At 56.0% G+C, this 12037-nt stretch overlaps 5 protein-coding genes across 8 annotated transcripts; 1 reads left to right on the top strand and 4 right to left on the bottom strand.

Moving 5' to 3' along the window:
- Positions 1–565: 565 nt before the first annotated feature.
- On the bottom strand, positions 566–1489 carry KVP17_001840 (uncharacterized protein; the record flags this gene model as incomplete). The annotated part of the gene is made up of 1 exon (XM_068517606.1): positions 566–1489. The coding sequence occupies one exon, from the start codon at positions 1487–1489 to the stop codon at positions 566–568; it is 924 nt and encodes a 307-aa protein (XP_068375172.1).
- Positions 1490–1693: 204 nt separating this feature from the next.
- On the top strand, positions 1694–4063 carry KVP17_001860 (uncharacterized protein; the record flags this gene model as incomplete). The annotated part of the gene is made up of 1 exon (XM_068517638.1): positions 1694–4063. The coding sequence occupies one exon, from the start codon at positions 1694–1696 to the stop codon at positions 4061–4063; it is 2370 nt and encodes a 789-aa protein (XP_068375200.1).
- A 13-nt stretch (positions 4064–4076) lies between these two features.
- Positions 4077–5861, bottom strand: KVP17_001842 (uncharacterized protein; the record flags this gene model as incomplete). Its single annotated transcript, XM_068517608.1, has 1 exon — positions 4077–5861. The coding sequence occupies one exon, from the start codon at positions 5859–5861 to the stop codon at positions 4077–4079; it is 1785 nt and encodes a 594-aa protein (XP_068375174.1).
- A 26-nt stretch (positions 5862–5887) lies between these two features.
- Positions 5888–8752, bottom strand: KVP17_001841 (uncharacterized protein; the record flags this gene model as incomplete). Its single annotated transcript, XM_068517607.1, has 1 exon — positions 5888–8752. One exon carries the CDS (start codon positions 8750–8752, stop codon positions 5888–5890), a length of 2865 nt encoding a protein of 954 aa, XP_068375173.1.
- An 83-nt stretch (positions 8753–8835) lies between these two features.
- KVP17_001853 (uncharacterized protein) lies at positions 8836–12019 on the bottom strand (the record flags this gene model as incomplete). Of its 4 annotated transcripts, XM_068517626.1 has the most annotated exons (3): positions 8836–9852; positions 9880–11201; positions 11296–12019. In XM_068517626.1, 3 exons carry the CDS (start codon positions 12017–12019, stop codon positions 8836–8838), a joined length of 3063 nt encoding a protein of 1020 aa, XP_068375189.1. The 4 variants fall into 4 exon arrangements, with proteins under 4 accessions (XP_068375189.1, XP_068375192.1, XP_068375190.1 ...); XM_068517629.1 differs by lacking the exons at positions 9880–11201; positions 11296–12019 and having other exon boundaries at positions 8836–9702; XM_068517627.1 differs by lacking the exons at positions 8836–9852; positions 11296–12019 and having other exon boundaries at positions 9853–11259.
- Positions 12020–12037: the final 18 nt, after the last annotated feature.

The following is a 12037-nucleotide window of genomic DNA, read 5'->3' as shown; positions in this document are numbered from 1 at the left end:
GCAAGAACCTACTGCCGAATTTCGCTGACTCTACGGACTCCATTGATCAGGAAACTCCTACTTTCGAGGAGGACTTCGACGAAGTTGAGATAATCACACAGAGGCAGGGACGAGGCAGGGGCCGCCGGTGTGGTGAGTGCCCTGTTCATCTGGAGACTCTAGAGGATCTTTGATCGCTCTTGTATTTGTTGTGCATCAAACGTAATGCTCGTGTTTACCACTTACGACCATCAGCTTTACCACATACAACCATTCGATGTCGGCTCTTTCTATCCTGAGCGTGTAGAAGCGATTAATGGTCGGATAGAAGCGCTTAATGGTCCCTTTAACTACGGTCCCTTGACCATCAGCAATAAGGGCGTTGTTGCATGAGTCGTGATTACTGGGACAAAAGCTCAGCGACTTTGCTTTACAGAGGCTCGAAACGCACAATTGCGTGGCATTTCGCGCATCTCTCGGTGGGTGCGTTGCTGTCTGGCCTGTACTGGTCACCGGTACTCTGTGGGTATCGGCTGGGTATTGGCATTTGTGAAAATGTACAGCCAAAAAAATTAGCATCATTCATTTACACGTCGTCTTGCTTCGATGTGATCACGGCCACGTCACTCAGCAGAGGCTTGCCCTCATCATCAGCCTCGAACACGAATTCCTCCTTGCCAGAGAGAGTAGCCGCGTAGGCAGCGGGCAGGACTCCGTAAAACACGTTGGGCCCTGTCTGCTGGACTCGCATCTTCCGGGGAATGGTCAGGAGGAATATGATCATAGCGAGACCTGCAGCGCCCAGCGCTGCACAGACGTACCACCAACCGTACAGTGGACCGCTGCTCTCGACCTTCAGGTTCTTGACGTCATCCAGCTGATCATGGAAGGTGCTGAAGACCCAGAACTTGTCCAGTGGAATAAGGCCGCCCAATACGGCAGCCGTGAAGAAGGAGAGCCCCAGTCCGAGTCCCCACATGAAGGTGGACTGGAACCCCTGATGTGCCCCTAGCATCACAGCGAAGACACCACAGAAGGCGAAGATACCCGCAGCGAAGGCCATAAGTCGGTGCACCGCCAGCGCTGCGTCCGCGCTGGTCAGGTCTTCGCAGGTGGACTTCGCGAAGCTAGCCACGTACTTTCGAGAGGCAGGGTCAATGGCTGCCAGGTTCGGGGGCAGAGGGTCACCAAGCAAGATCTTGTTGTCCAGTTCACAGACCGCCTGCGTGTTGTCGAAGAGGGTGCGATTGTTGTGGATCTCCTTGATCACCTTTACACAGGCCCAATAGTAGTCAGCATTACTGACTGCTGTGGAGCACGCAGAATCCTGCTCGATCTTGTATGGGAAGAAGGTGTACTTCACGGATCCATTGCCTTTTGTGTCATTCCAGAGAATCTCGTAGAGCGGGGCACCCGATGCCAGAATAAGAATCGTTATGGCAGCCACGAGAAAAAGGCAAGAGCAGGCAGCTCCGCCAGCAATCACCCGAGAATTCAGTCGTCGAGACATAAACCGCGTCGTTTCGCGAAAACCTGCTCCATGGGTCAGGTGCAGATCAAGGTTTCCCCCATAACCAAAAGGTACGCCCGTATCTTTTTTAAGATACGCTTCCTCTAGAATGTTTGTTTCGTGCGTACGTGCAGGAGATGACAATTCGTAATTCGCTTCGACGAAGCACAAGTGTATGTGTGCTCTTGAATACCTTGATTTACAATGCAACCCTCATTCATCAGCAAAAAGCGCTCGAAGCTACAATCCCAGGACCTGACCTTCGTCGTATGGAGCGACGAAAGTCCACACCTTAAGAAGTACCCGTCGGAGCTTTTCGTAAAATGCCAAGTGTTAAAGAAGATGTACAACGGCACCTTCCTCGTGAAGCAAATCGCTCCCCAGGAGCGAGGCACCTTCGAAGTCCGCGAGTCGCACCTCTATAACGCTAATCTGCATGTCGACCCGCTGCGGACCAACGACATTGGATCCGTACCGCATAGCAATCCGCCTGCTGTACTGGACTTCCTCCGCCAACGGTTTCTACAAAAGCGCACTTACTGCACCGCTGACCCTCTGCTGGTATTAGTGAATCCTTTCGTGGATCTACGCGACAGCACCGAGAGTGAGATAGCAAGGTACTACCGCGGAGACCTGACGAAGGAAACGCTGCAGCCGCACGTGTTCCACATCGCTAAAAGGGCGGTAGAGACTATGCACTCCGTTGGCATCTCGCAGAGTATCATTGTGTCCGGCGAGTCAGGCGCGGGCAAGACTGAGGCCGTGAAGACGTGCATGCGCTACTTCGCGTACAACCCGCACAGGAAGGCGGTCAGTGGCGTGCAGGAGGTCGTCCTGGCCGCCAACCCGGTCATCGAGGCGTTCGGTAACGCCAAGACAACCCGCAACGACAACTCTTCCCGATTCGGCCGCTTCATGCAGTTTGTACTCAAGAAGTCTGGCGGTATCGTTCACGCCACCGTGCAGGGGTTTCTCCTGGAAAAGACCCGCGTCATCACTCAAGGGAGCAGCGAGAGGTCCTACCACGTATTCTATCAGCTTGTGAAGGGACTGGACGGGAATACCCGGCGCCTGCTCGGCCTCCGAAACTCCTACCCGTGCCTCGGAGGCAGCGCCACCAGGACGGACGCAGAGGACTGGGCTGGAACGTCAGCCGCGCTGCGCAAGCTGGGAATCGAGGGACGCGAGTTTTCGTCTCTGCTAAAAGTCCTCGTTGGCATACTCACCTTGAGCAACGTGGAAATCATCGGCACGGATGAAGCTGTCGTCAAGGACCGCGCAATCCTCGACGAGGCCTGCCAACTGCTGGGCCTGGACTCCAGCAAGCTCGCCCTGTGCTTGACTAAGAAAGAACTGACAACGTGGAACCAGGTCGTTTTCTCTAATTGGCGTGGAGAGGACTCGGCTGTCCTGAAGGAGAGCCTGGGAAAGGCGATCTACGACTTCCTCTTCCAGTGGATCTTGCAGAAGGTGAATGGTGTCGTCGGTCCTCGTGGTGCCTGCGACCGCTTTCTGGGCATGCTTGACATTTTCGGCTTCGAAGTGTTCGAGAACAACTCGCTTGAGCAGGTGCTGATCAACCTCACCAACGAGTTCTTGCAGAAGAACTTCGTAGAGGTAGTGTTTGCGAACGAGTACGCCCTCTACCGTCGAGAGCGAATCCCTGCACCCGAACTTGTATGGACGTCCAATGCTCCGGTTATCAATTTGCTGATGGGACCGAAGGGGTTGCTAGCAAAACTAGAGGATGCATGCCTGGCCCCGAGCCCTAAGGACACGAGCTTTCTCTCTAGTTTCTACGCCTCCAATCAAGACTCGAATCAGTTGATTCGCTCACGAGTCAGCTCCGACAAAACCTTTGTAATAGCCCATACTATTGGGCAGATCCACTATTCCGTTGACGGCTTCATAGCCAAGAACCGTGATGTCCTTCGCGCAGAGTTCTTGGACCTTGTCAAGGCGTCATCCGACCCTTTGGTCCGCACAATATCTGCACATGCTGAGGTTCCACGTGGCAAGCTCCCTAAGGGGCTGCTGATTGGTACACAGTTCACCTCGCAACTGAAGTCCATGATGGCAATCATCAACACAACAGAGTCGCATTTCATCCGTTGCGTAAAGCCCAACGACGAGCAGCTTCCGCTCACATTCGTTCCTGCCAAGGTCCTTCCGCAGATCTACGCCCTGTCTATCCTGGAGGCGCTGCAGCTGCGCGCACTGGGATTCTCCTACCGGCGCCCGTTCGAGGAGTTCCTTGTGCAGTTCCGGTTTATCGACCTCAGCGCACTGCACCACCCCGACGCACGAGCTGGCTGCGCCCAGGTCCTAGAGGCCGCCAGCGTGCCCTCGACGGGTTTCCGGATCGGTTGCACCATGGTCTTTCTGACTCGCCCTGCAGTCCGTAAGTTGGTGGCTTTGGTACGTGAGTCGCTGGCGGCGTGGCAGCCTCTGATCGCCACGTTGGAGTCCCTGTTCCTCGCGCAACAGTCCGTCATTCGATCATCTCTGGCCGTCGCGCGGTGCACGCGTCTACAAGCCCAGACACACCGAGCTGTTGCTGTGGGTTTTGTGTGACTCTAAAATGGTGTCATCCATAAATCTTGGACTCAAACACCATAACCCGCTCCCGCTCGACTTCTTCCATCTCCACGTGTGGCTGCTCGTTGGAGTCCTCAGGGCGGTCATCGCTGCTATGGAGCGCAGCGACGACTGCAGCCACAGTGGCGCCGATCACCAGAGCTGCACACCCAGCCGTCGCCGTGCCGATCACGAGGCCGGTGTGTCCTCTGCTTGTCTGGCCTGTCGTAGACGTTGCTTTTGTGGTCGTAGCTGCGGCGTGTGCTTCCCTGGTCGTAGAGGCAGTTGCGGTCGTCGCCGTCGTCGTCGTCGTCGGGGAGAGTGTTGCTGGCATCTGAGTTGGCGTTGGCGGTGCAGTCGCCGTCCTCGGCGTTGGCGGTGCAGTCGCCGTCCTCGGCTTCTCAGAGAAAACATCTACAGGGTGTCGATAATTAACGATCCGATGGTGATTCACACTAAAACCGCAACGTGTCGAACAAGCGTGTTCCAGCGCACCCAACACCATCTCCGTTATTGTCGAGGACACCTCATGCCCTTCCAGCTCATCGGAAGTCTTCACGTGCAGCACGCTATCAACGCCATGGTGGGCCAGAGTGCGTAGGTATTCGGTGTAGAACCGCCGGATGCAGTCAACGTGCAATTCGGCCAAAGACTCCAGACTGGCACCAGACATCAACTGCGAAAAGGACTCAGGGCAATTGGATGCCATTGGATAGAACACGGAGGACAGAAAGACCTTGCGGTTACGCGGCCGACTACGGACGACGAGTATTACAGGTAGGACGTCATTGTCTTTGAAAATTTGTGCGTAACGCGGATCACTGGGATCGGGATACTCGTGCAGAGTGCAGTCGATGTCATCATCGACACTATCGTAGGGATACTCTACGATCTGGTCAGGATCTATCAAAGCAGGAGAGTTCGCGAATCCAAATAGGCCTTCGGATAGGTAAGAGCCGTCGTCCGCAGTATGCAGGTTGCAGAAGGTGTCCCACTCTTGTTTGTCATAGCCCCGCTTAAAAGAAAGGCCTTGTCTGTAAAGTGTTTGGGCCACACCGCTGGCGAACCGTCTAAATAAGGCGGATGCCCGAGTATCCAGAGCAACGTCTTTGTTCTGACACACGACCAGCATTCGATACACGATCTGAGCCCGTACAAGGCGACCTTGTACGTTCTGAGAGGGTGCCATTACCAAGTCTGATTCGATCAAGCCTCCGTACCGTAGCCAATCAGTTCGGAAGTCTCCAAAGAAGTCCCAGTAGTGGCGCTGCAGCGCCCTATAAGTTGTCGAATACCCAATCTTTGGAATGAAGGCCCGTGCCTTTCCCACATGGGCAAAGCCATCAGTTACCATCAGTGCCACCTTCAAAGTATTGCGTTTGGTCTTTCCGAGGTGGATGGCAGCACGAGCCAGAGCGTCGAACTGGTTCTCTTCCGAATCCTTTCCTCCCACGAACTCAATTTCCACCGGAGCAAAGTCCTCCACGATATCCTCTAGCAGCTCATAGCAGACGTCCTGCCTCAAGCGCGAGGGGTAGTCACGCCAGAGACCCCACCTATCCCCGTATCCCACCAAGGGCGCGGGCTTGTCGGAGAATCGCGCGATTCCGTATCGCACGCCGAGTCGTAAGTCCTTAAGCGTGGAAGTGATGCGATTTACCAAATTCGCCACTGGGGCCTGTTCAAAGAGAGGTTCAAAGGTCGAGGATGCATCCTGGACGTGTAGGATGTCAATACTAGTAGGACAGCAGGCGGCACTAGCCAGGGAAATCAATGTCAATGTCACTCTTCGCATTAGAATTAATAATCAGTTTTGTAATATTATTCGGTGACAGTTCTTGCGATTGCTCCTCGTTCATCAAGTTGCTTTGCCTCCTGGAGTTTCGCTGTGAGGTCGTAGCCGTGCTCTTGCAGCCTTTGCCGTATTGCGACGTGGTCGCTTTGGAAAACTGCCGGGACCAGAGGTGCCAGCGGAAATAGTCGTGCTGGCGCCGCTAGGATCTCGACAGTGCACATCTCGTTGCGCCCCGTCAGCATCCCGCCATGGTCGCTCACGCCGAGCGCGTGGAACAACACATCCATGTCTCTCATGCCAAGCACTCGCCGCAGGCGCTCGGCCCCGAGAGCCAGTGAGAGGCCGTCTCGAACGTCCACCACGTGGTCCTTTTCCCCATGTAGAATGCGAAGCTGTAAGCCGCAGAACGGATCGAATGCGCCACGACGCGAGAGCTTTGCGCGTGCAACCATAAACCGCACCAATGCCAGGTCGCTCTGCCAGTCGACTTTTGGAGTCACAAAGAAGCGGGTGAGTCCACTACAGACGCTGGCGAGACGACCGCTAGCCTTCAGTAAACGCTTTGCGGTACCTTCTGACGTCACAAACGGCGCCATCAGCAGCAAGGACTCCACTCGGACAGCCTCTCGACGAAAGGTAGCCGCCATATCCACGAGAACCTCCGCGGATGACTGCTGAAGAGGGCTATCGCAGCTCACCTTCACGCCGCAGTTTAGGGAGCAAGTGGCGTCTTCGCCTGAGGGTGGTACACTCTCGATGGTCTCCTCAATCAGGGCGACCACCTCCAATGCCACGGCACACCCAAGAGAAAAGGCAACCAACTTGAGTCGAACAGAGTCGAACTCACGCGAGAAACGCGATAGCGTCCGCGTTATCGTTTGGCAGGAGGCAGAGATGATCCCCTGCTTGCAGGGGACCCCTGTTGATATGCCGTAGCCGGGATAGTCGAGCAACAGGAATGCTATTTTGGGGGCTTCTGGGCACTCCTGCCTCTCGAACAGCACCAATTCATTGTTTGTGATGTAGGAGTTGAAGCTCTCCCATAGCGACAAGCAGTCTTCGCACGGACACAGATCTGTCAACTCGAGGATCTCAGCGATTTTCTCCTGCAGTAATCGCGTGCAGCGAGACCATCTGTGTGCCTTGTACTTTACCAGCTCCTTCTGCATGCGCTTAACGTAGCGACGAGCGTAGACGTTCTGAAGGCTTCCCAGTGCGGCGTGAGTATGATAGCCTCGACCAGCCCACATCTTGTCCAGATACTCCGACTTCACTGGGTAGTTCTGGCCTACGTAGGAGTTACGGTCGTCGCGTGGCACCAAGTTGTTATGGGCAGAGGTTGAGGAGCCGTCCATCCCGGCCACCTTGTTGAGCAAGTTGCGCTCGGAATTACGGCTGCCTACGAGGTTGAGAACGGTTCGTAGTGAGTCCGTGGTGGATGGGTTTTCGTAGAAGCAGTACGGCTTTTGATTGACGCCAGGTTCGTCCGGAGCATCCTCCTCCATATCCGCTCGGAATTGTGCACCGACTGCGGCCACCACTGAGTCCACTGACAGTTGCTCCACCTGGATCTCATCGTTTCCGTAGCGCTGTGCCATGGCTTCAAGTCGCGCGTCCAGCATGTCCACCATCTCGGCCGGAGGACACTCAGCGAGATACCGTAGTAGGCGCCAGATCATGGGTATCGTATCCAACGCCAACTGGTCCTTGCCGATGAAAAAAGTGTAAAGGACCAAGTCACTCTTGCCCTTCCCGTCGACGTCTTTTTTTAAGGCTGGCTTTTCATTGGGGTCTGGGTACTGCCAAGGCCACTTGCGAGTCTTGCGGTCGCGCGCCCGAAGACGCTGCAGCGCCTCATCCACCTCCGAGGGTCCAGGCAGGTTGCTGTAGGCACGAGGCGTCCCGTTTGCCACGCTGGGCGTGGTTGCGTGGCGAGAGGGGTAGCTGGCGGGCAGCACCCGTGAGGTAGGAGTCTTGAGCCGCGACTGCCAAGGACGCAGCTCGGGACGGTAGCTCCTCTGGTGCGTCTGCTCCCAGAGCTGCAGCGGTGTGAATATGCTCTCGGGGGTCGTTGTCTGTATCTGGATTCGCGATGATACCTTGTGGTCCCATATGTCTATTGGAGGCAACAGAAAGCTCACGGTGGTTCCCCCGGCATCGTTGGGGACTCTGACAAACTGAATCTCCTCGCCCCCCAAGGCGAATTCCTCAAAATGCGATACAACGCATTCGTAGTAGCACTCCTGTACATCGCTGTAGTCGTATTTATCGAACGCTTCCAGCTGCCCGTCATGGTGGAACCATACGTTGCCTTGAAGGTTGTTGGTCGCGGGCCGCATGTCAATCCCAGTGCCCCAGTGGAGGTTGTTGATACACATGTGGCTGTCGCACTGCTCCTTGTCAACAGTGCAAACTAAAAGCTTGTTCCGTGTCAAGTAGCCAGCACGGAAGTAGGGTCGAGGAGTGTAGCAGATGTTCTCCACGTAGGTAAGTCCGGTCTTGTTATGGGCCATGGTGGCGTCCAAGAAGCGTTGCACAGGCACGAAAATCCGCCCTTCCTTGTGTTGGAACCTAGAAATGTGCCGTTGTTTGTACTGACGGATGATACCCTTGGCCAGGGTGACCTTGCGCTCTAGTTCCGGATCCGTGCGCTTCACAGGAGAATTACCGAGAATCAGGTCGTCGTCGTCGTCATCAGTTGCGTCACAGCGCGTGCCGTCAAGAAGGAACTCCAATGAGTCGAGGGAGAGGCTGTTGGAGGGTTTCTTTGTCAAGACGCCGTCGAAGATTTCTTGGGTGTTGTCTTCTCCGTCCGCCGGCGTCTGGTCCACGAAGGCTGGAGTCGGGCTCTCGGAGCATAGGTGCCGATCTATGTCATGAGCGCACCGCATACTGACCCAACTCGACCGCCTCGACGCCTCGACGTCGTTTACGAGGCTCGACACTGCGAGCCTTCCGCCTAAACATAATTCTGTCACGGGTCACGTAAGACTTCGCTCTGCATCCGGCATAGCAGTGCATACAGGCTCTCTCGCTTCGAACTCGAAATAGTGTTGAACAGGCGGAAGCCGGCCTCTTCCTCGTCACCGAAGAACTCGTTGCGCCACTGCCTGTCTATGGCGTTCAAGAAGGTGAGCGTCTCCCTGCATTCCTGCAGTACGGGCTCAGGGAATCCGTAGTATGCTGCGCATTGCAGGCCGTAGGACGCGTAGGCGGTGGACGGACCCGCAGACACCCGATATACAGGCAGAAGGGAGCTTTTCAGCACATCGCACGACAGAGATAGGTTCCTAGCTCGCCCGTAGAAGGCAGCCAGCCGTGTTAGCTCGAAGTAGTGCGTTGCCACCAAGGCCGTGGCCCTAGTCTGGAGCAGATGCTCGCAAGTCGCCCAGGATATTCCAATGCCGTCTGAGACGCTGGTCCCGCGACCGACTTCATCCAGTAGCACCAGCGACGCCGGAGTTACCGCAGTCAACACCTGTGCGAGGTCAGTCATTTCTCTTTGGAAGGTCGACATCAGGGCGTCAGAGTCGACCCCAAACCGCGAGAGGAGTTGCTTCGCGACCACAACGTCGGCTTTGACCGCAGGCACCGGGGACCCCATCTGCGCAAGGATTTGTATGATGGCCAGAGTCTTTAGCAGCGTGGTCTTGCCGCCTCCGTTGGGGCTCGTAACGACATGAACACAATCTGAGTGAGCATCGAGATTCAGGGGAACGAATCGTGCAAGCGACATGCTCCTCTCCAGCAACGGATGTCGCCCACCCTCGATGGCGGTTTGGCCCTCAGCCAACAGTCGCGGCATTATGCATTGTCCCGTGCTAAGCGCGAAGTCGGCCATTGCGAGGCAGAGATCGACTTGTGCAACGCCGTCCACGACTCGGTGTAACGCGGTTAGGTTGTTCTCGACGAGTAGCTGCACTGTGTCGAGCTCCTCGAACACGCAAAGCAGGATCTCCGCTCTGATCTCGCGAAGACGCAGATTCCAAGCCTACATGAGCGCCGTCGAACCACCCACGTCAAGAGCTTCTGTGGAGAAGGTCACCTTGCTCCCCTTGCAGGTCTGCCAAGTGAAATCCGCCGGCAGTGTGTAATTCGGGTTGTAGGGACAACTGAAGTAGTATCCACGACTATCGGAGTTCTCGAGCTTGATCTGTAACAGCTGGTACTTGCTCTTCAATCCGTCCACATAGAAATTCAGGTCATCGAGTATTTGAAGGTACTTAGCTCGCGTGGCATCAAGGAACGTGTTCCGTCCAGGTAGCACCACGTGCAGGATTTGACTGATAGAGTTGGTGGCGCAGTTGGTATCCAGACTGGATGCAAGGAAACCGGTTATCTGGTGGAGGCTTTGGGGATCCATTGCTGCCGCAGCATCGCAGAGCAGCGCCGGCTTACGAGCTACGCTAACCACGGACCCCTCGGAGTCTTCCTCAGTCAGCAGCTCCCGAAGCTCGCGGCAGACCAGCAGAGACTCGTGCAGCTCCATGGCGTTGCGGATGAAGCGGCGGTAGTAGGCCTCGTCCTTTCGCTGAGGCCGAATCACGAACTGGGCTCCGACAGAGTCCAAACTCTGCAGCTTTGGGAGTAGGGCCCGGAGCCTGGCGGCCACGTGACCGGCTTCCAGAAAGTAAGTGACGAGTTGCTGCCTCCCAAGAGCCACGTGCCGGTCGGTAGGCGGGCCTAGAAGGGACAGCCGCAGCAGGTCAGTCCCTGAGGTCGTGCGGCAGCTGAAAAGTCCAGCCACCGACGCTCCTCGCGTCCCTCGAGGCATCACGAGCTCCAGATGCTCGACTGTCGACAGGTTCATGAACAGCGAGTCCGTGGGGCTTTTGAAGGCGATATGCAGGTGGTGAGAGAGCACTACGGAGTCCTGGTGGAACTCGGTAAACCGTACGACCGCTGCCAGCGCAGCCAGTGCACACGTTGCCATTGTCGCGTCGCCGCGAAGGTCGTGATGTCCTACGATCTCCTCGCCAGCGGCGACATCAAAGTACTTTCGGTGAACTTCCTCGACGGAAGTCATATTATCAGCATACAGAGAGGTCAGACGATTACATAATGCGTTAGAACCCACGGCTAGCCGAGGTAATACCACCCTGACGGGGTCGTACTGCCTTAAGACCGACAGAGTAAAGAGGTAGCTGGACATGTCCACAAACTCGTGTAAAGCGACTTCGGCCGTCCGGAAGCTTAGAGCCGCCACCCCTATGGTCTGTCGGGGCTTGTCTTCGAAGACGGCGACGAGTTCCAGGCTGGGATTTGCGTCTATCTTCGGTTTCTTTCGCGGATTGACGCTGACGGAATCCGGCGGCTCCGATTCAACTACGGAGACGGCCGCTACGCGTCCACGGGCCGACGAGAAGGGACCACTGGAGCACGGAAGAAACGAACTCATGGATATGTCACGCGACGTTTGGCAAAAATCACTTACGACACAGGGTCTCGACGCCAATCTCAGACGCGACCAAGCACACGGTGGCCATGTCCAGGAACAACCCATGCTCCACGACTCCTACGGTGGAGGTCAGCTCCAAGCCGAGCTGCTTCACGTTCGTGATGGGTCCTGAGAAGAAAAGGTCTACGATGTAGTTCCCATTGTCTGTGATCAGGCGTGAGCCGTCAGCACGCGTTCTGAACGAGCTGCTCGCGAATGGGCTTGCGACTATTGCGGGAAGTCGGGTGAGCTTGTCTCGGATGTGCTCAGCACAAAACTGCACGACTTCGACGGGCATAGCACCATCGTGGCCAAGGCCGTCTGCTTTCTTCCGCCACATCAGCTTCGACTCGTCGACTACGCACACGAAGACGGAAGACGCGCTCTCCACCAGTTTCTCGCGTAGAAGAGCCGCACCACGACCCTTAACCAAGTTCAGTTGGCTGTCCACCTCGTCAGCACCGTCGATGGCAACGTCGATATGGGGATGCGAGTCTAGAGTAGTCAGTGGGATGCCTAGGGATCTCGCCTGCTCTGCTGTTGCCTCGCTGGTGGGTATAGCCACGATGTCCTGCAGCTCGCCAGAGGAGAGCTTCGTGCCCAGTCTATTCACAGCATGCTTTGCGGTGGACCCGGTTCCCAGCCCTACAACCATGCCCGAGCTTACATAGTCATCCACAGCAGCGCATCCCACAGCCCGCTTGAGGTCTTCTACGCCCATTTGCGCTTTTTTGCTGCT

The sequence above is a fragment of a genome (assembly GCF_019968985.1).
Source record: "MAG: Porospora cf. gigantea B chromosome Unknown PgB_NODE_34_length_62418_cov_132.738, whole genome shotgun sequence".
In the NCBI taxonomy this organism is placed as follows: Eukaryota; Apicomplexa; class Conoidasida; order Eugregarinorida; family Porosporidae; genus Porospora; species Porospora cf. gigantea B.
This window is presented reverse-complemented; position numbering and strand designations above follow the sequence as displayed.